Source organism: Microcebus murinus, chromosome 15 (assembly GCF_040939455.1).
Source record: "Microcebus murinus isolate Inina chromosome 15, M.murinus_Inina_mat1.0, whole genome shotgun sequence".
Lineage (NCBI taxonomy): Eukaryota > Metazoa > Chordata > Mammalia > Primates > Cheirogaleidae > Microcebus > Microcebus murinus.
This window is the reverse complement of record NC_134118.1, coordinates 31,835,791-31,858,232: the sequence shown is the minus strand read 5'-3', so window position 1 is coordinate 31,858,232 and position 22,442 is coordinate 31,835,791. Positions and strand designations below refer to the sequence as shown.

At 36.3% G+C, this 22,442-nt stretch overlaps 1 protein-coding gene across 1 annotated transcript in view; it reads left to right on the top strand.

Moving 5' to 3' along the window:
- Window positions 1-288: 288 nt before the first annotated feature.
- ETFDH (electron transfer flavoprotein dehydrogenase) overlaps window positions 289-22,442 on the top strand; it is a 36,713-nt gene continuing 14,559 nt past the window's right edge. Inside the window, exons 1-6 of the mRNA XM_012783592.2 lie at window positions 289-572; window positions 8,923-9,063; window positions 10,662-10,891; window positions 11,910-11,991; window positions 12,422-12,540; window positions 16,324-16,401. Coding sequence (XP_012639046.1) covers window positions 539-572; window positions 8,923-9,063; window positions 10,662-10,891; window positions 11,910-11,991; window positions 12,422-12,540; window positions 16,324-16,401 — 684 coding nt within the window. The 5' untranslated portion in view covers window positions 289-538. The remainder of the gene's footprint in view (window positions 573-8,922; window positions 9,064-10,661; window positions 10,892-11,909; window positions 11,992-12,421; window positions 12,541-16,323; window positions 16,402-22,442) is intronic.

Genomic DNA, 22,442 nt, shown 5'->3' with positions numbered 1-22,442 from the left:
CCCGAAATCCCGCCCCCGTCTCCTCGTGGGTCTCAGCCCACGCCCACAAAGACTTTTCATTTTTGGAGACAGCCAATCAGATGTCAGTCATTGCAGCCCTCATCCGCAAACCTCCAGCCGGGCTCGGGGGGCGCTGATGCAGAAGACTACAACTCCCAGGATGCCATACGCGCCTCGCAGCCTTCCATTGCGCGTGCGTTGTGCTACGGCATTGGTGAGTTCCTGCCACCGCCCTCCAGTCTCCTCACCTCGTCTGGGCGTGCCGGGACTTGGAGTCTCTTTTCCTTTTTGTGTTTGGTACATGACCCAGAAGCCTCAGTTGGCCGTCGCGTCACGCATGGCGCCGGCGCAGAGTGAGAAGGAGGCGGGAACGCTGTGAAGCTAGAGAGCTCGGCTGAGCCAAGAGGCAAACTGCAGTGGAGGGGTTCTGGCTTCCCTGCCGGTGATGGCGCCCCCCGCGGTCTAGAGGTCCGGCGCCCGCGGCGAGCCGCAGACAGTCCTTCCGTGTGTCAGACCAAGAGTCCTGGTGACTTTGAGCATGTTGGTGCCACTAGCCAAGCTGTCCTGCCCGGGTAAGAGGGAACTTCGGGTAGGGATAAGTGGAGGAAAGAGAGGAGTTAGGGCGAAACAGATGGGGCTACACCTGGAGGCTGTAGGCACCTCGCCCCTCCCGCATCTCGTCTGCTTTCTCATGCTAAAGCAGGGCAGAGGTCACCCTGTCCGCGCCTGTTGGTGGACCCTGGATTCCCCCCGCTGGGGTTGCCCCAGTTGGAAGCATTAACATCTAGGCTAAAGGTCATGGGCAGAGAAAACTTGTCAACAAGCATACCTCCACCTCCCGCGGACTCCTGCACTTATTCTTCCCAAATCCCTTATCCCAAAGCTCAGGTGTTACCTGTCGCCTTGTTGGAAATGGAAAAAAATAATATTTGCAGTTTTCCTCCTTCATTTTGTCTTTGCAGCCATCCTAGTCTAGTAGTAAAGAATTTGAAGTCTGATCTGTCACATCATGATTAACATTCATATGCTGCCTAAATCACCAGATTATATATAGAGCCAGGAATTTTTCTACTTTGTCTAAAATTAACTCTAGGACTTTGTCATCTTATAGGTATTCCTTTCACCCTCAGATGACTGATGGGGTGGATGATATTTTTCAAGTTTTACTTAAAGACAACAAAAAAATATTTTAGTCAAGAGTTTACTAAAGCATCTTGAATTCTGTCGTAAATGGCTTAATTTTTTAAGTTTGTAGTCTAAGTTTTGGTTATAGAATCTTTAAGAAGTATAATACACATTGCAAATTCAAGGATTTTTTTTTTTTTTTTTTGAGACAGTCTCACTTTGTTGCCTGGGCTAGAGTGCCGTGCCATGGTATCAGCCTAGCTCACAGCAACCTCAAACTTCTGGGCTCAAGCAATCCTTCTGCCTCATCCTTCCGAGTAGCTGGACTACAGGCATGTGCCACCATGCCCCACTAATTTTTTCTATGTATTTTTAGTTGGCCAATTAATTTCTTTCTATTTATAATAGAGACAGGTCTCACTCTTGCTCAGGCTGGTTTTGAACTCCTGACCTTGAGAGATCCACCCACCTCGGCCTCTAAGAGTGGTAAGACTACAGGCATGAGCCACTACGTCCACCTAGCCCTCAAGGATGTTCTTATGTAAATTTCGTGAAAGTGAAATTTTTTTAAATTGGCCTTCATAATTTTGTTTATATTTTCTATTACCCATGCATCTATTACTACACCTAATGTATAAGTATGCTTTATGTTTTTTGGAACATCAAAGTACTTAGATGCTATCTGCTCTACAGCCTAATTTAGATGCAATCAGGCTTGGCCCCAGTGCTAACCAAATTCCACTACTGTTTCTGTTTTCTTTGGATGTGAATTATTTGCTTTTCATATCTTAATGATATGTTAGGACTACTGGCAACAAAGAGATTGGACACAAATGTTACTTTGGTATGGTGATGTTATGAGTTCAATGGACTTTGTGGCCTTGCTTCCCTACCAAGGTGCCTAAATGTTCAAATCTCTAAAGTGAGATATCAGATTTGTTTTCAGAAAAGGGGTAAAGGTTGTGACTTTTTTTTTTTATTCCCTGTAGGAAATCAGACTACACAGTTCCAAATATTCTCAAAAAAATCAGAAGCCATACAAGCAATACACACAAGAATTACAGTTTGTCATACTCCACTCATCAGTCTTCAGAAGTAAATGATAACTTCTATACACTGAACTACAATGTATTGGAAAAATAAATATTCTTTTAAATATTGATAATAGTATATTTGAACTCTGGAACTGAGTTCTCTTATAATATATTAACTTTATGTACATTTTTTTTCAAAATTTAGGATAGGTAACTAGTAATCTAAGGCTTAAAAAGTATTCTTAATACTATAGTTTTTAATATGTGTTTACAAGAAGAGAAAATTAGTTTATTTGGTACTTTTTTAGACATTGATTATCAAAAACAGATTTTTAGTGTTTAAAAGAGTTCAACCACTCTCTTCCTTTCCTGCATTCATCATAATCTTTAATAATTATATGGTGCCAGGTTTTTACTTTTTAAAAAAAACACATTTTACTGGAAAGAATAAAACATCAAAAAATATTAATTGTGCAATTGAGTGCTAAAGAATAAGAATAATTAGCCTATTCCAGGCTGATTTTATTAAAACATAACATCTCTCCATTTAGTCAAAAAGAAAGAAAATTTGATTTTACCACAATGAGCTTCTGTAACTTCAGATATAATTTCAAATCAAATGATAGTTTCAGAGCCTTGCAAGAATATTTGAAGAATTGAAACTGAATTTGGCTAAGGATCATCTGAATTGCTTTTTACCTGCTATAAATGGAGATTGTAGCTACTCTACATCTCATAAAGTTATGAAAGACAGGATATGCTATTAAAATTGACAATTCTTTACTATTCAGTATGTTCATGAAAATGTAAATTGTGTTATATAGTCCAAATCCATATGAAATTATTTGTTGATTTTTACTATTTGTTACAGTCCATTTTTGGAAATTTGTTTATTTGCAGACAGATGCTTCATAATAAACAATTTAAAAGTTAGGAAAAAGCCTGATTATTATTGCTCTGTACCAGAAGATAAACCAGAGAGTTTCCTAAGTGACAGTTGAAATTTTAACTAGGAAGATTAACAAATACATATTGATGACTTGCTTTGTGTAAGACATATACTAGATCCTTAATTATAATATCTGCAAGACAAAGATTGACCATAAACTTTAGAGCTGAGGGGGTGAGAAGAGTTAAATAACTTGCTGCTGAAGGTTTCATTGCTATTAATAAATTCAAACACAAGTAAACAGACTTCAAAGCCTGTCCACTTAACCACACCTTTCCATATTGTCCTTTTTTGGTTTTAAATTAATAAACTTTTTTTGGAGTAGTTTTAACTTTAAAGAAAAATTCAGCAGAAAGTACATAGTTTGCATATATTAATAGCTTCCTGCACCCTGCCCTTTCCCTATTATTAACATCTTGCATCTTATGTTTGTTATGATTGAATGAGCCAATATTGATACAATATTGATACACTAACTAAAGTACTTAATAGTTTACATTAGGGTTCACTCTTTGTGTTGTACATTCTATAGGTTTTGACAAATGTATAATTACTTGTATCCACCATTAATAGCAGCTCATACAGAATAATTTCATTGCTTTAAAAACCTCTGTTCTCTATCTATTCATTCCTTCTTCCCTTCTTCCAAATCTCTAGCAACCACTAATCTTTGCACTGGCTCTTCTGCCTTTTCCAGAATGCCATATAGTTGGAATCATACAGTATGTGGCCTTTTCAGACTGGCTTCTATAACTTAGCTATATGCATTTAAGTTTCCTACATGTCTTTTCATGGCTTGCTAGCGCATTTCTTTTAAGCACTGAATAGTATTCTATTGTACGGATGTACTACAGTTTATCCATTCACCTATTGTAGGACATCTTGGTTGTTTCAAAGTATTGATGATTATACATACAGCTGCTATAAACATTCATGTGCAGTTTTTTGTGTGGACATCCATTTTAACTCATCCAAGGAGTGCAATTGCTGGGTCATATGGTAAGAATATGTTTAGTTTAGTAAGAAACTGCCAGAGTGCTTATAAATGGCTGTACCATTTTGTTTTCTATCTAGCAATGAATAAAAGTTTCTGTTGCTCCACATCCACAACACCATTTGATGTTCTGAATTTTTGGCATTGTTGCTATTCTAATAGGTGTGTAGTGTAACTTGTTTTAATTTGCAGTTCCCTAATTACATAAGATATTGGGCATTTTTTCCATAGGCATATTTTCCATCTGTATATCTTCTTTGGTGAGGTGTCTGTTCATATTTTGGACCATTTTCTTGATTGCTTGTTTCCTTATTATTGAGTTTTAAGAGTTTTTAGTATATTTTGGATACCAGTCCTTTATCAGACGAGATCAGGCACGTTCAGGGTGGTATGGCCATAGACACCAGTCCTTTATCAGATATGTCTGGGTTTTTTATTTTTTATTTTTTTTGAGAGAGAGTCTTGCTTTGTTGCCCAGGCTAGAGTGAGTACCATGGCATCAGCCTAGCTCACAGCAACCTCAAACCCCTGGGCTCAAGTGATCCTACTGCCTCAGCCTCCTGAGTAGCTGGGACTACAGGCATGTACCACTATGCCCAGCTAATTTTTTCTATATATATTAGTTGGCCAATTAATTTATATTTCTAGTAGAGACGGGGTCTCACTCTTGCTCAGGCTGGTTTCGAACTCCTGACCTTGAGCAATCCTCCTGCCTCGGCCTCCCAGAGTGCTACGATTACTGGCGTGAGCCACCACGCCCAGCTATCAGATATGTCTTTTACAATATTTTCTCCTACTCTTGCTTGTCTTTTTATTCTCTCATGTTGGCCTTTTAATTACTCTGATTTATAACTCTACCTTGCCTTTTTACAGAGGATACTCTAAAAAGCATTAATCTTTTATAGTTCCTTGTGTCAATCATAAATGAGTACCCTAATGAAGGAGAGTATAAAGAGGACTATCTAATATTTAGTTAACAAATATTTATACCTACTATATAAGCTAACACTAGGATTTAGCATACAACAAGGAAAAAGATACTTTAGGAGGATGCTATCTACTGGGGAATACAGACAGCCAAATGAGACATTTATATTAATGCCTTTTTGGGTCATACAGATGTTTTAGATTTTTAGTCAAATGATTTTATGATTTTTTAGATTTTTATAATATTAATACTTAGAAAAACCTTTCAAAATCCTAGATTCTTGTGTTTTCCTTGTAATGTTTTTGTGGATATGAATGTAAATATCCTTTTTTTAAAATAACAGCTTTATTGAGATATGTCACATACCCTACAATTTATGCTCTTTGAAATATACAATTCATTGGTTTTTAGTATATTTACAGGGTTGTTACCATCACTACAATCTGTTTTAGAACATTTTTATCACCCCAAAAAGAAACCCCATGCACATTAATAGTCACTCCCAAACTCCTGCAGCCTTAGGCAAAAACTAATCTACTTTCTGTCTCTATAGATTAGTCTATTCTGGATATTTCATATACATGGAATCATATAATATGTCATCATTTTGTTACTGGCTTCTTTCACACAGCATATTGTTTTCAAGGTTCATTCATATTATAGCGTGTATCAGTACTTAGTTTCTTTTTATTGCTGAAAAGCATGCCATTCTATGGATATATCATTTTTTGTTTATCTGTTCATTGATGGACATTTAATTTGTTTCCACTTTTTGGCTGTTATGAATACTGCAGCTATGAACATTCTTATACAAGATTTTATGTGGAAATATGTTTTCATTTATCTTAGGGATAGACCTAAGAATGGATCATATGAAAACTCTATGTTTAACCTTTTGAGGAACTGCCAGACTGTTTTCCAGAGAGACTGTATCATTTTGTGTTCCCACCAGCAGCATATAAGGATTCCAGTTTTTCTAAATCCTCATAAACACTTATAGTCATCCCAGTGGATGTAAAGTAATATCTCATTGTGGTTTTGATTTGCATGTACCTGATGGCTAATGATGTTAAGCATCTTTTCATGTGTTTATTGGCCATTTGTATATCATATTTGCAGAAATGTCCATTCAGATCCTTTGCTTTTTAATTGGGTCATTTGTCTTTTTGTTGTTAGCTGTAAGAGTTCTTTATATATTCTAGATGCAAGTTCCTTATCACATAAATGATTTTCAAATATATTCTCCCATTTCATAGCCTATCTTCACTTTCTTCATGGTATCCTTTGAATCACAAAAGGTGCTATTATAATTTTGATGAAGTGCAGTTTAACCATTTTTTCTTTTGTTGCTTGTACTTTTGGTTGTCATATAAAAGAAACCATTGCTTGACTCAAAGTCACAAAGATTTATATCCATGTTTTTTTCTAACAGTTTTATACTTTTAGTTCTTATATTGAAGTCTTTCATCCTTTGTGAGTTAACTTTTGTGTCACCATAATTTTTTTTAACTTTTTATCTTGAAATGATTTTAGACTTACAGATGAGTTACCAAGTACATGGTACATGACATTCCCATATACCCTTTGCCAAACTTAATGTCTTACATAACCATAGTATAATTATCAAAACTAAGAAATTAGCATTGATGAAATATTGTTAACTGAACTACAGACTTTATTCATATTTTCTTTTTCCATTCCTGGATCCAATCCAGAGCACCACATTGCTTTTAGTTGTCAAGTCTCCTTAGTCTCCTTCAATGTAACAGTTTGTCATTTCTTGTTTCTCATGACCTTTACACTTTTGATATGTACTAATCAGGCATTTTGTAGACTGTGCCTCATTCTGAATTTGTCTGATGATTTCTCATGATTAGAGTGAGGTTAAAGATCTGGGGAAGCCAGATTAAAGATTTGGCTCATGTCTGTGTTCCTGGCACTTTCAGAAGCTAAGGTGGAAAGTTTGCTTGAGGTCAGGGGTTTGAGACCAGCTGGGGAAGCATAGTGAGACCCCATTTCTATAAAAATTTTTTTTTCATTAAAAAAAAATAATTGGGGGATCTTGTACCACAGAGGTGAAGAACTATTCTCATCACATCATATCAGGGAGTCAATATGTCTTACTGCTGGTAATATTAAGCTTAATCACTTAGTTAAAGTGGTATCTGCCATATTACTGTAAAGTTAATATTTTTTCTTTCCATACTCTACTTGTCAAAAGTTAGTAAGTCCAGCCCACTCTCAAAGAGAGGAGGATCAAAGAATTTGTGGCTATTTCACCATAATCTTTTATACTTTGACTTGCTCTGTTAACACCTTTGATCAAATGGAATTCATTTTGACAAAAGGAGCAAGGTATACTTTTTCCCAAATGGCTTTTCTAGCTGTCTCTGCACCATTTAATGAGTAATCATCTCTTCTTCCTGATTCAAAATGGCATCTTTATCATATATCAAATCCCTATGTGCATTCTATTTCTGAAATCTTTATTCTGTTCCTTTTATTATTCTATCCCTCCTCCTATAACAGATTTCTAATTATTATAGCATGAAATGCAAGTTTTTATAACTATCAGGACTATTTTTATGGGGGAATTCTCTGTTCTTTTTTTATGATAGGAAGGATTATCAAGAACAGAGGCAGAGAAGGGAGTCAGAAATTGAAGATGCAGGAAGAAGGCAGGATATCAGATGGAGGAATGTCCCTAAGAAGATGAGAGAGATAAGCCTCATTATCTAGCTAGGAGAATTAACCTTAGTGGAAAGAAAAGATATCTCTTCTGTTAAAAACTGAAGGAATGAACACAATATGGGCACAAATACAGATTATGTTGGAAGTTGTTACCAAGGAATTGAGAGAGTTCCCATCTAATTACTTCTGTCGTCATGAGGTTTGATGTGAAGGTATCTGTGTTGGGTAAGAGAAAGAGGAGATGGAGTTGAAGGTTTGAGGACAACAGAGAAGGTTTAATGAACATTTTTGCACATGAATCTTTGCATACTTCTATTTATTTTCATAAAATACTATTTCCTGACTCAAAAATATATACATTTTAAGGATCTCAGAAGATACTATATGGATAAATCAACTTACTTAAAAAAGAGGCTTACCATAAAACCCAGTTTGCTCTTTTTTTTTTTTTTTTCCGGCATATTATGGGGGTACAGACTTTAAGGTTTCAATAAATGCCCATTTCCCCCCCCCCAAAAGTCTGAGTCTCCATCATGACCATCCCCTAGATGGTGCACATCTCACTCATTATGTATGTATATACCCGCCCCCCTCCCCCCTCCCACCTACCCAATACCCTATTACTGTAGTACCTATGTGTCCACTTAGGTGCTACTCAGTTAATACCAGTTTGCTGGAGAATATATCTGGTGCTTGTTTTTCCATTTTTGGGATACATCACTTAGTAGTATGGGTTCCAGCTCTAACCAGGAAAATATAAGATGTGCTGTATCACCATTGTTTCTTAGAGCTGAATAGTACTCCATGGTATACATATACCACATTTTATTAATCCATTCTTGGATTGATGGGCACCAGTTTGCTCTTATACCCATTAACTTAACATAATCATTAGTACTCTTCCCCCATTACTCTCAATAGTGTCCAGTGGGGATGACAAGTCATATGATTGTCTTATAGGTTAAGCTGGGCGTGAGCTAAATTGAATAAATTTGTTTATTAGATAGTTTTACAATATTTAAAATTTGAAAACATTGCCTTATGAGGAAAAGCTAACTGAATTGTTCATCTAGGAAACAATATAGTCTATTTCAGTTTATATCCCTCATTGAGTATGATCATTCCAATTTATATATTTTTTTCAGTCTACTCCTAGGGAAAACTAAATGAAAAAAAAATAATGCTCATAATTTTTCTGCAGCTTATCAGTGCTTTCATGCCTTAAAAATTAAGAAAAATTATCTACCTCTGTGTGCTACAAGATGGTCTTCAACTTCTCCTGTACCTCGAATTACTACTCACTATACTATTTATCCCCGGGATAAGGACAAACGATGGGAAGGTAAGTAATTTGTGTGAAACTTTTGAGACTTTTCTAGATAGTTTGTATTATTTTGTGGGGGAGAATGTTATATTATTGATGATAGTTTAAAAGCATTTAATAATATTTTATGGCTTTACAAATATATATTGCTATATTCATGTACCACATACATTTCAGTCAATGACAGACAGCATGTATGACAGTGGTCCCATAGATTGTAATGGAGCTGAAAAATTCCTATAGCCTAGTGACATCTTCCAGAACATGATTTTCAGAATGTCATAGTGCTATGCATTACTCACATGTTTGTGGTGATGCTGGTGTAAACAAACATGCTGCACTGATAATTGTATAAAACTATAGCACATACAATTATGTACAGTACATAATACTTGATAATAAACTATGTTGCTAGTTTATATATTTACTATATTATGCCTATTATCATTATTTTAGAGTGTACTCCTTCTACTTATTAAAAAAAAAAAGTTAAGTGTAAAACAGCCTCAAGCAAGTCCTTCAGTATTCCAGAAGAGGGCATTGTTATAATACATAACTGCTCCTTGTAGAACTTCCAATGAGACAAAATGTGGAGGTCGAAGACAGTGATTATCATTACTCCTGACCTTGGTTAGGCCTGGGCTAATGTGTGTGTTTGTTTCTTAGTTTTTAACAAAAATGTTTAAAAATTAAAAATAAATTAAATAGAAACATGTTGTAGGATAAGGATATAAAGAAAGAAAAGATTTTTGTGCAGCTATATGATTTGTGTTTTAAGCTAAGTGTTATTACAAAAGATTCAAAAAGCCAAAAAAAGTAAAACATTTATAAAGTAAAAAAGTTACAGTAACCTAAGGTTAATTTATTATTGAAGAAAAAATTTTTTTTTCATAAATCTAGTGTAGCCTAAGTGTATAATGTTTTTAAAGACTACAGTAGTGTACAGTAATGTCCTAGGCCTTCACATTCACTCACCACTCAACTCACTGACTTACCCAGAGCAAGCTCTGTTCATGGTGCATTCCCTATACAGTTGTACCTTTCTTTAAAAAAAAAAATCTTTTATACTTTATTTTTACTGTATCTTTTCTATGTTCAGATATGTTAGGCACACAAATATTTACCATTGTGTTACAGCTGCCTAGAGTATTCAGTACAGTAACATGTTGTATAGGCTTTAGTCTAGAAGCAATAGGCTATACCAGATAGCCTAGGTTTATGGTAGGCTGTACCATCTAGGTTTGTGTAAATATGCTCTATGATATCCACAAAAGGGCAAAATCACCTAACAGTGCACTTCTCAGAATGTATCCTTGTGATTGAACAAAGGGTGACTGTATTTGCATAAGCAGATATTTTCTAAATTTATAATAAGTCTCAAAGCCAAAAATTGGTTTATGGAAGCTAAAATAAAACACACACTGGAACAGAACCTAAAAGAACATAAAGCTAATACAATATATTACTACTTAGTATAATTATTGTGCAAAGCACAGGGGAAATTTCTATAAATAATGCTCTAAGCATAGTGGTATTTTTAAACCAGCATGTGATTTACTGTGTGATTATTGCATCATATTAGTCCTAGAATTTTTATTTAACATTTTTTCCCCCAGGAGTGAACATGGAAAGGTTTGCAGAAGAAGCAGATGTAGTAATAGTAGGTGCAGGCCCTGCAGGGCTCTCTGCAGCTGTTCGTCTAAAGCAGTTGGCTGCTAAACATGAAAAGGACATCCGTGTGTGTCTAGTGGAGAAAGCTGCTCAAATAGGAGCTCATATACTCTCCGGGGCTTGCCTTGATCCAACTGCTTTTAAAGAACTCTTCCCAGACTGGAAGGAAAAGGGGGTATGAAAATTTGTATTTTATATAAAGTCTAATCTTTATTGTTATCTCTATTTCCAAATTACTTGAAATAGGAAACCCTTTTCATGTAATTCTAAGGGAATAATTTTATTTTTTTAATTAAGATTGAAGCATATCAAATAAAGATGTAATTTAAAATATTAACTCATTTTTATATAAAGTCTTCTACATGTTATATTTATGTACTGGATTTATGAGAAGGCATTATCTTGAGAAGACCTTTGAATATTTCTACCAAATGAAATACAGCAGTTTTTATTTTGAGGGTATTTTTTAACTTGTTCTGCAGGTCTTTGTATCATTGTTCTTAATATAAAATAAGATTTTCTGGAACAATGCACTATCTAAAGCTGAAGAGAATAATCTGATTTTCTAAAGGAATAAATTAATGTGGCTTCCCATAACCTAAGCAGAAAAGCCACAGATATGTTAAACAGAGGACTAAGTGCTGGTTTTATTGCCCTCAAATAAAATTTGTATTTTAAAAAAGTTCAAAGAATTATATAAATATCATCTATATTCTTTCCATATACATACAGTAAGTTGAATTCTAAAAATTTTATCTATGCTTGTCTTTCTAAAATATCAAGCTCCATTAAGCTAGAAATGCTTTAATTGTGCCTAATGAAAGTTCTCTTTTCAATATTATATCTGAAGTAGATATCAAGCCCTTTTATTGCTTTGGCACAAATATATATATATATATATATATATATATATATAGCTGGAAGGTCCAGTCTATTACATACATCTTAATTATCTTTACCCAAAAGAAAAATAAAACTTCTCTTGCCTTTCAACAAGCAGGAAGTTGATATTCACATTTCAAAGATATCTCCAAGGCCCCCAAGAAATTCCTAGGATGCAAAACTGGCAAGAGGCTTATTTAGATTTTTAAAGGATTCCCATACATCTCAAAGAGACAGAGAAAGAATTTGTAGTTACAAGTTTTGTAAAGGAACTAAAAACATTTCTTTTTCTTTCCTTCTTATGTTTCTAGGCTCCACTTAACACTCCTGTAACAGAAGACAGATTTGGAATTTTAACAGAGAAATACAGGATTCCTGTGCCAATTCTTCCAGGTAAGGCCTATAAATATTAATTGAACTGTAGAATTCCACAGCTGGAAGGAACTACATTTCATCTGGTGAAATCTCTTCCTTTTACAGATGAGAAAACTGAGGCCCAGTTATTTGAAGGACTTATCGAAAGATATACAGCTAGCTGGTGGGAAAGTAGGACTAGAACCCAATTCTTTTGTCTTCCAGTCTAGAAGAATTGAGATAGCCTTGTAAGCCAACCAGGAATTTTTAATTTAGTGCTTTAATGTTGTTTTTAATTTAATAAATTAGAACTCTAGACCAAAATTCTAGAAAATTAGTTGAAATTATGACCATCAAGATAATATGTACACTTATGCAGAAATAGACATTGATTAGAATTTTTTAAGTATTTATGTTTTTGAGATGTTTTATCAATAAAAAGATTCATAAATTAAGCATCTATGTGTAGGTCTTCCTATGAATAATCACGGCAATTACATTGTGCGCTTGGGACATTTAGTAAGCTGGATGGGAGAACAAGCAGAAGCACTTGGTGTTGAAGTATACCCTGGTTATGCGGCTGCTGAGGTTCGTATAGTTTTGTTTTAAGTATTTATAGGAAATCTCTTTTCCTTTTGAAAATAAATGAAGAATTTTACAGAGGTAAAGAAATAAATGTTTTTAAAGAACCCCATATGATTTTAGAATTGTGAGATTAAAAGGAACCTTAAAAGGATCTAATCCAAAGAGTATGTGAATTCCTTATATTGTACCCCAATCAAGGGATTTTCCAATTTATGATCGAACACCATAAGGGATGAAAAATTGTGGGCTGTTGATAATCTCTTCCTTATATTAAATAGAAATTATCTAGTATTTTATACTATACAGTACAAATCTTTGCCCTCTTCCAAGGACAATTTTCCAATTATGATTATGGCCTGCTCTCTCTTCTTCCTCATCTTCACTCTGGAGATTTTTATCCCCAGTATAGGAGTTAAGAGAAAGCTTACTCACTGCCCTCTGAAAGTTTGCTAAAAATGAACTGGCAATAAAGAGATTAATAGGAGAAAAAGCATACAAATTGATTTAATGTGTGTAAGCACAAGGAAGCCACTTGAGAATGATTGCCCGATAACCTAAAGAGGTCCAGATTCTTATATACCCTTTTTCATAGGAGAAGGGGTGTTGGGATGTTTAGCAATCTTGAGTACATGATTTTTAGGGGGATTGAATGGACCCAGGAGACAGAAATTAACTTGTAATGATTCTGTTTGAAATTTGAATGAGGCTAAGTGACAGACTTGTTCTTGTGAAAAAGTTTGTCCAGGTGTGGTTGCATTCATCAGTCTTTTCTGCAATTGATAAGGAGATTTCAGAGAGGGGATGGAAGACAATGGTGTTTTGTTCGGCAGGCCCAGTCTTAAGGTAGATAAGGAAGTATCAGAGAAAAGCCTCATCCTGTGCTTTGGGAGAGATGGTTGAGAGACAGCAGGGAGAGGAATGTCAGAGAGAGGCTACTGCTTTAGTTCAGCATGTCAAAGCATTATATTTTATGGTGTCATTTTCTGATCCTCAACAGCAGAAAGGCATGATACCATTTCTTACCCATCATAATGGTCATGGCCAACACTCATATAATAAAAGACATGTTAACAAGAGAAAAGCATAACAAATTTATTTAATAGATTTACATGACACGGAATCCTTCAGAAATGAAGAACCCAAATGTTAAGTCTGGAGTGAAGGAGACACACAAAGCCTCAGGTGTAGCAAAATGCTGTTTATTTTAGCATCTGGATGCAGGTGCGTGGAGGCTGAAAAGAACATCCACTCGAGAAAAGGAGAGAGCCTTGGGTTTTATAGAGGGTTTTTCCAGGGAGAGTGAGCAACTGGGCCAGAACAGCTACTGTAATAAATTCTTTTCAAAACAACCAGTTCCTGGGGCCCCTGTGGAGAGCGATAAGGGCTGTCCTTATCTGGAGGGTTAAGGAATTCAAGTGCCCCTCTTGCATTCCATTCCTTATCTCCCTAGGGGTCTGGCAAAGGCTAAGGTGTCTAATACACCCCTAGGAAGGGAAGAGTGGTGGGTTTTATAGGAGGTTTGGATGGAAGTTTGAGAAGGGTGAATTTTTTAAGCCTAACAGCAAAGACCCAGGGAAAATTGTCTATTTTTATGCCTAGGAGCTGTAAGAACAGATAGCCATGCAGAAATGTGATTGAAGCAAGGGGTATGATCTAACAGTAATAGACTGAGAGAGGAAACCCAGCAAAAGTCTGTCCAGATTCACCCTTGTGTAGCATCTCTGTGTGGCATTTCTTCCTCCCAGGTATAGAGCAGGACACCTCTGCAATGAGAGTCTTCAAGGGAAAAGGGAGAAAGAAGCAAGAGAGTAACCGTTTCAAGGTTTTATGGGTGGCTTTGATGGGGAAGAGTTCTAGTTTCTATGACCTGCCTCGGGCAAGACGAATTCTGGTTTCTATGACTTGTTTTGGTAGAGAAAGAGGAGTGGGAGGCAGGAGGTCAAAAGAAGGTAGAAAGACCTTTCTTCTGAAAAAGATCTATTGCTGTGCATGAGGGGAAAATTACAGAGTGATTATGTCACCATGCAGTGGTATAAGATGGTTGTATATCCTTCTTCTTAGGGGAAGGGGAGATAGGGAAGTGTGGGTGATTTTAGGGGAATAGTAAATGATTTTTAGGGGAATTCAGTGGACGTGAAGAACATACCATGGCCTGGGACAAAGTCTGGCCTGTAGAGCACAGTGGTTTGTGACAAAATTCTGTTCAGGTTTGTTATTAGACTTCAGTCTTTCTTCCTGCAATATGAGTTCAGTTAATGAAAACTCAGAAGGGACCAGAGGTAATTGTTTTCTTCTTTGGCAGGTCCATACTTTAGACAGATAAGGGAAGGGAACTTCAGAGAACAACTTTGTCCTAGGCTTTGGGAGAGGCAGAGGATTAAGAGACAAAGGTGAGGGCGGAAGGTCAGAGAGATACTGAGGCTTCTTCAGTTCAGTATGTCGGAGCACCATATTTTGAAGTATTGGTTTCTAAGCCCCAATAACAGCATGCCAAAGTACCATACTTTGGGATATCATGTTCTGAGCCACAACCCTAGACTAAATATTCTCAGTTCTTTCAGCCATGATGTCATATAACTTTAATTCCTTCAGTATTCTTGTTGGTCCACTTCTGAGTGCATTCTCTTTTTTTCCACTTTTTAAAGTGGTACCTAGAATAAATAAACTTACTTCAAGCCGAGTGTATAATAGGCTTCTTCTTAGTATTATCTTCTTCTTTCTAGAAACTGTTCTTCCATTAGTACCCACAGCCCATATATTTGCATTTGTTTTGTTGGACCCAAGTATGTGATTTTGCTTTTCTCCTTGATGAACATTATTGATTAGAATCAGTGTCAAAATCACGAGGTGGTTTGTAGAAGCCATGATTTTCACTTTTTGAGTACACACAGAAACACAAACAGTCTCTTGTACCTGTCTTGTTTTCCTCAGTTCCTTAGTGATCATCATCAATAGACTACTGATGTGTTTGCCAAGATTTTGGGGGGGGTACTCTGAGCCAGATTTTAGTTCTAGTCCATAGCTACGTTCTACTGTTGATTTGTTTTCAAGATATCAAATAAAACCTTTATGCATATATTTTTCCATATCCTTTGCTGCTAATCCTATTTTACCTCTCCACTCTTGTGCTTTCTTATAATATGTTGTGTGAGTTCAGTGTAGATTTTGTACTTTCCTATCTAAAGAGCATTTTCCTCCAGAGGAAACAGAAACCAAAGAAGAGTTACAGAGTATTATTGTTATCCTCAGAATTATATTTGTGGCCTATTTTCCCCCTCTTTGCTCCAGAAATAAAGTTTAATCACCTTTACACTTTCTTCAGCCTCTCTCTGTTTTGTTTTCTTTGTTTTTGGGGTCTTAGCTCATTTGAGACATAAGCTTTCCTGACAGATTTTCTTTCCCTACCCACCTTCATGTTCTTCATTTGTTATATAGGCCTTGATTTCAGATTCTTTATACATGATTGGCTATCTGAAGAGAGTTTCTTATTTAATCTTTCTGGTTTCTTTAGTAACCCTCTCTAGTAGCAACTTCCTTTTCATTCTCATCAAGGTTGTGGCATTGTTTTCATTTCCAACTGTTTGAGTTATGTTCTTTTACACTCTAAAAGGAAGTACCTTAGCGTGTGTCTTTTTTTGCCTGAACATTTTAAAGCCTATATTTCTATAATCTAGAGAACATGTTCATTTTCTAAGAAATCTAAATCTGTTTACTGTTTCTTTTCCAGGTTATTATGATTCCTAAAGTGATAATAAATACACTTTTTTTTTTTTTAATCATTTTTAGGTCCTTTTTCATGATGATGGTAGTGTAAAAGGAATCGCCACTAACGATGTAGGGATACAAAAGGATGGTGCACCAAAGGTAAACCTTTTAATAGTTATGTGCTTAATAAACTGACAAATAAAAAAGAAAGAACTAACTTAAACTCAATAATTTAGGTTTTGCTACAAATGATATATTAATTATGTGAATGTAAGATTATAATTATTAATATAGAATTTTTCTCTCATTGTTAAAAAATTTAGAAGCCACTTTGAGCTGAACATGATTTAGGCAAATAGTTATAACATGCTTAATTTTTTTAAAGATAAAAACACGCCAGGCACGTTGGCTTATGCCTGTAATCCTAGCACTCTGGGAGGCCAAGGCGAGCGGATTACTTGAGGTCAGGAGTTCGAAACCAGCCTGAGCAAGAGCGAGACCCCGTCTCTGCTATAAATAGAAAGAAATTAATTGGCCAACTAATATGTATAGAAAAACTTAGCCAGGCATGGTGGTGCATGCCTGTAGTCCCAGCTACTCGGGAGGCTGAGGCAGGAGGATCGCTTGAGCCCAGGAGTTTGAGGTTGCTGTGAGCTAGGCTGATGCCCTGGCACTCACTCTAAACTGGGCAACAAAGCGAGACTCTGTCTCCAAAAAATAAAATAAAGATAAAAGCATGACTCACACAAATATAAAACAAACACATCTCAAAGATTTTATTGTTTCCATGATTTTTATTCATAATTTTCATTTCTATAGATAAGAATGATTGCATTACTATTAGTAGGTAAATAGTGATAGACTTTGACCTGATTTTAACATCTTTTGGTAGATGTAGAACCAAAATATCCCCTCATTCAAAATATCATCCTCTCATTCAAAATATAGCCTGGATAGTTTTCAGAATTTGTATTTTTCAATCTACGAAGGAAAAGCCATTAGAATATGGAGCTCTCACTTTGTAAGTTTCCTTGGAAAAGACAAGGAAAAAATACCTTCTTTCCTATGATAAGAACAAAACACAGATTAACATCTTAATAAGTAAACTTGTCTATTCCTGTTTGTTTATTATGTAGTTTCCCATCTAGATTATAGGCTCCATGAAGACAGCCTGAAGGGTTACTCCAATGTCTCACATAGTGCCAGGTAAATATGACCTCAGTAAATATTTTCTGACTGGTAGTTTATTCTTCTTTCTACCACCCTTCAATAGAATTAGGAATCTAGTCCAGAGTCTCCTCTGGCAAATCTTCCTATTTCTCATATTTGCTGCTTAAGGAGATAATGGTAAAGTGAGAAGGGGGCCAACATGGCAGACTAGAAGCAGCCACATATGCTGTTCTTTGGGAGAGGATTGAAAACTGCAAGTAGATGCTCACCTAAAGATATACTCTTGGAGAAAGCATTGTAGATCGTCAGAGAACCAACAGGAGACACTCAGAGTGAAAGAGACAGGGACAGCAAGTTCCGCTCACCAAGATCAGAAGATAGCTGGGGGAGACACCTACATGTGGGGAAGGGATAAAGGAGAGAGCCCTAAGACCCGACACTTGCTGCACAAACACTGTAACTCAAGCTATGGGTGCCCCACCACCACCACTGCAGGCCTCGATGCTGATCAGGGAACTACTTGGAGATTATAGTGAAGTTGCATCAGAGAACAGGCTCAGCAGGGACCCACTGGTCTCTGTTCCAGGGCTTGCCGCAGTTGACACCACTCTGAGCTCTTAGGTCTAAACAGGGATTGGCTTTGTTGCAGTTGCACCAACATTTCTCCTTGCCAGGCCAGGGAGGGAGCAGAGAGAGCAGAGGCACTACCATGCCTCTGACTGGGAAGCAGGCACTCCCCCCACCCCCAACACGAGGAACTCAAGTGGAACTAAAGGCATCCCACAGTAGCAGCCTGGGCATTACCTGAATGGGGAGGGAACCCCAGACATCCAGTGGCCCAGTCCCCTCAGCTCTGCACCCTGACCAGTGGAGCAAGCCCTGCAAAGGAGTTCCCAGCAAAGGAGAACAGGTGTGTTGCAAACCTGTGAACCCTGAGCTGAGAGAAGAGGTTTCAGATGAGAAGAAAGCAGCAAAAATTCTGACAACGTGAAAAAACAGGCTAGTTCAACACCCCCAAAGATCACAATAGGTCCACAGCAATGGACCCCAACCAAAAGGAAATTATCGAAATATCAGAAATGGAATTCAGAATATGGATGGTAAACAAGATGAATAGAATTAAAGAGAAAGTTGAAAACCAACACAAAGAAGCCAAAACAATGTTTCAGAACATGAATGAAAAAAATGAAGCACTAACTAAAGTGACAGCATAAGAAAGGATATGGAAAACTTATTCAAGGGACTTTTTGAGGAGAACTTCCCTGATATCACCAAAGATTCAGATACAAGATGATCATTGAACACTGGAAAGATTTATAGCAAACAGAACATATCCAGGACATGTAGTCATCGCCCTGGCCAAAGTCAAAATGAAGGAGAAAATTCTACAGACGACAAGACAAAAGCAACAACTCACCTACAAAGGAAAATCCATCAGGCTAACTACAGACTTCTCAGTGGGCACCTTACAAGCCAGAAGGGATTGGGGCCCCACTTTTAATCTTAAACAGAACAACTGCCAGCCAAGAATTCTATAGCTTGCAAAACTAAGTTTCATAAATGATAGAGAAATACAAATTTTTTCAGACAAGCAAACACTAAGGGAATTTGTTACTACTAGACCTGCCCTACAGGAAATGCTCAAAAGTGCATTATGCATGCAACAGCACAATAGACACCCACCAGTGTAAAAACTCCCAAAAGTTATAGCTCATAGCTCTTATAAAATAGGAGCAAAAGAGTGAAAACAAAACAATAAGGTGTCATCTAACATGATGAACAGAACAGCATTCCACATATCAATACTAACACTCAACATGAACGGTCTGAATGTCCGACTTAAAAGACATAGACTGGCTGAATAGATGAGACAACACAACCCAAGTACTTACTGTCTCTAAAAATTACATCTAAACGACAAGGCTTCACACAGATTCAAAGGATATAGGAAAAAATATTCCATGCAAATGGAAACCAAAAGCAAGCAGAGGTAGCCATTCTCACATAGGATAAAATAGACCTCAAATGAGCAGTGGTAAAAAAAATAAAAGACAAAGATGGTCATTATGTAATGGTAAAGGGAGCTATTCAAGAAGAAGATGTAACAATCATAAATATATATGCACCTACCACTCCCAGTTTCATAAAGGAAATTCTTCTAGATCTTAGCAAAGAAGTAAACAGTAGCATGTTAATTGCTGCAGACTTCGACACCCCACTGACAGAACTGGACAGATCATCCAAGCAAAAAAATGAATAGAGAAACCCTGGACTTAAACAGGACTCTAGAACAAATGGACCTAACAGACATTTAAGAACATTCTACCCAAAAATAGAGTATGCAATTTTCTCATCAGCACATGAGACATTTTCCAAGATTGATCATATCACATGCCACAAAACAAGTCTCAGCAAATTCAAAAAAATCAAAGTCATACCACATATCTTTTCAGACCACAGTGGAATGAAACTAGAAATCAATTCCAAGAGAAACACTTAGATCTACCCAAAGTCATGGAAATTAAACAACCTGCTGCTGAATGATCCTTAGATTAATGATGAAATTAAGATAAAAATCAAAATATTTCTCCAACTAAATGATAAAGAGTATACACGTTTTCAAAAATCTGTGTAATACAGACTGCTGAAAAGCAGTTTTAAAGGGAAAATTGATAGCCTTAAATGCCTACATGAAAAAGACAGAAAGATCACAAATTAACAACCTAATGTCACATCTTAAGGAACTAGAAAAAGTAGAGCTAACCAAACCCAAAGCCAGCAGAAGAAAAGAAATAAAGCTCAGAGCAGAACTAAATGAAATGGGAAACAATAAAAACAATACAAAGGATCAATGAAGCAAAAAGTTGGTACTTTGAAAAGATAAATAAAATCGATAAACCACTAGCCGCATTAACCAGAAATAGAAGAGCAAGGACTCAAATAAGCTCAATAACAAATGAAAAAGGAGACATTATAACTGATTCCACAGAAATACACAATGCCATCCGAGAGTCCTATGAAAACTTCTACACAAACTAGAAAAACTAGAGAAAATGGACAAATTCCTGGGATCACACAACCTCCCATGCTTGAATCAGGAAGAAATAGAAGTCCTGAATAGACCAATAATAAGTAGCAAGATTGAAGCAGTAATAAAAAATCTCCCAACAAAAACAAGCCCTGGACCAGATGGATTCACAGCTGAATTCTGCCAGACTTACAAAGAATAATTGATACCTATCCTATTGAAACTATTCCATAACATCAAGGAGGGAATCCTCTCTAACTCATTCTGTGAAGCCAGTATCACCCTGATACCAAAGCCAGGAAAGGACACAACAAAAAAAGAAAAGATCAGTATCCATTATGAACATAGATGGAAAAATACTAGCAAACCAAATTAAACAGCACATGAAAAAGATAATCCACCATGATCAAGTGGGTTTCATCCCCGGGATCTAAGGATGGTTTAACATATGTAAATCGATAAACATGATTAACCATATAAACACAGATAAAAACAAAGACCATATGATTGTCTCAGTATATGCAGAAAAAGCATATAAAAGTATAGACATAGACCAATGGAACAGAATAGAGAAACCAGAAATAAAACCATCTACCTATAACCAGCTGCTTCAACAAAGCAGACAACAATATATACTGTGGAAAGGAAGTTCTGTTCAATAAATGGCACTGGGAAAATTGGATAGCCACATGCAGAAGAATGAAACAAGACCCCTATCTCTTGCCATATATAAAAATTCAAGATCGATAAAAATCTTAAATGTAAGGCACAAAATTATAAAAATTCTACAAGAAAATATAAGAAAAATTCTTCTAGACATTGGCCTAGGCAAAGAATTTATGACTAAGACCCCAAAGGCAAATATAGCAACAAAAACGAATAAATAAATAAATAAATGGGACTTCAATTTTAAAAGTTCTGCACAGCAAAGGAAATAATTAGCAGTGAGAATAGACAACCAATAAATATCATGGGAGAACATACCCGTAAACAGTACACCCACTAAAGTTTGATATCCAGAATCTCCAAAGAACTCAAATCAGCAAGAAAAAAACAAACTCCATCAAAAAGTAGTCAAAAGACATGAAGTTTTTCATAGGAAGATAGACAAATAGCCAACAAACATGAAAAAATGCTCAACATTACTAATCATAAGGGAAATGCAAATAAAAACTGCAATGAGATACCACCTTACTCCTACCAGAATAGCCATTATTAAAAAGTCAAAACAAAAAAAAAAATAGATACCAGCATGGATCCAGAGTGAATGGAATGCTTATCCGGTGTTGGTAGAGCTGCAAATTAGTAGTATGGAAAACAATATGGAAATTCCTCAAGAAAATAAATGTAGATCTACCATTTGATCCAGCAATCCCACTGCTAAGTATCTACCCATAGGAAGTGAAGTCATTTTATCAAAAACACACTTGCACTGGAATGTTTATCATAGCACAATTCACATTTGCAAAGATGTGGCATCAACCTAAGTGCCCATCAATTCATGAGTGGATAAACTAAATGTGATATAGACGCACACACATGTGGAATACTACTCAGCCATAAAAAGGAATGAAATGATGTTGTTTGCAGCAACTTAGATGGAACTGGAGATGATTATCCTAAGTGAAGTATCTCAGGAATGGAAAACCAAACACCATATGTTCTCCCTAATAAACGAGCTAAACAGTGAGTACACACAGGCACAAAGCAATAGGTGTGTAGGATAAAAAACTTACCTGTTGGGTACATTGATCACTGTTCTGGTGAGGAACACACCAAAAGCCCTGACTTAAGGATTATACAAGATATACATGCATCGAAGACACTTGTATCTCCTTAATATTTTGAAATAATAAATGTACCTTTAAAAAACAAAAGCAAAGCCTATTTCATCCTCCTCATAGTTTAATTGGCTACATCAGAAGCATGTGACATCTCAGGGCTTAACATATCCTACAGTAGGACCTAAGAAACTATTTTTTAACAAGGCCCTAGGGATTCT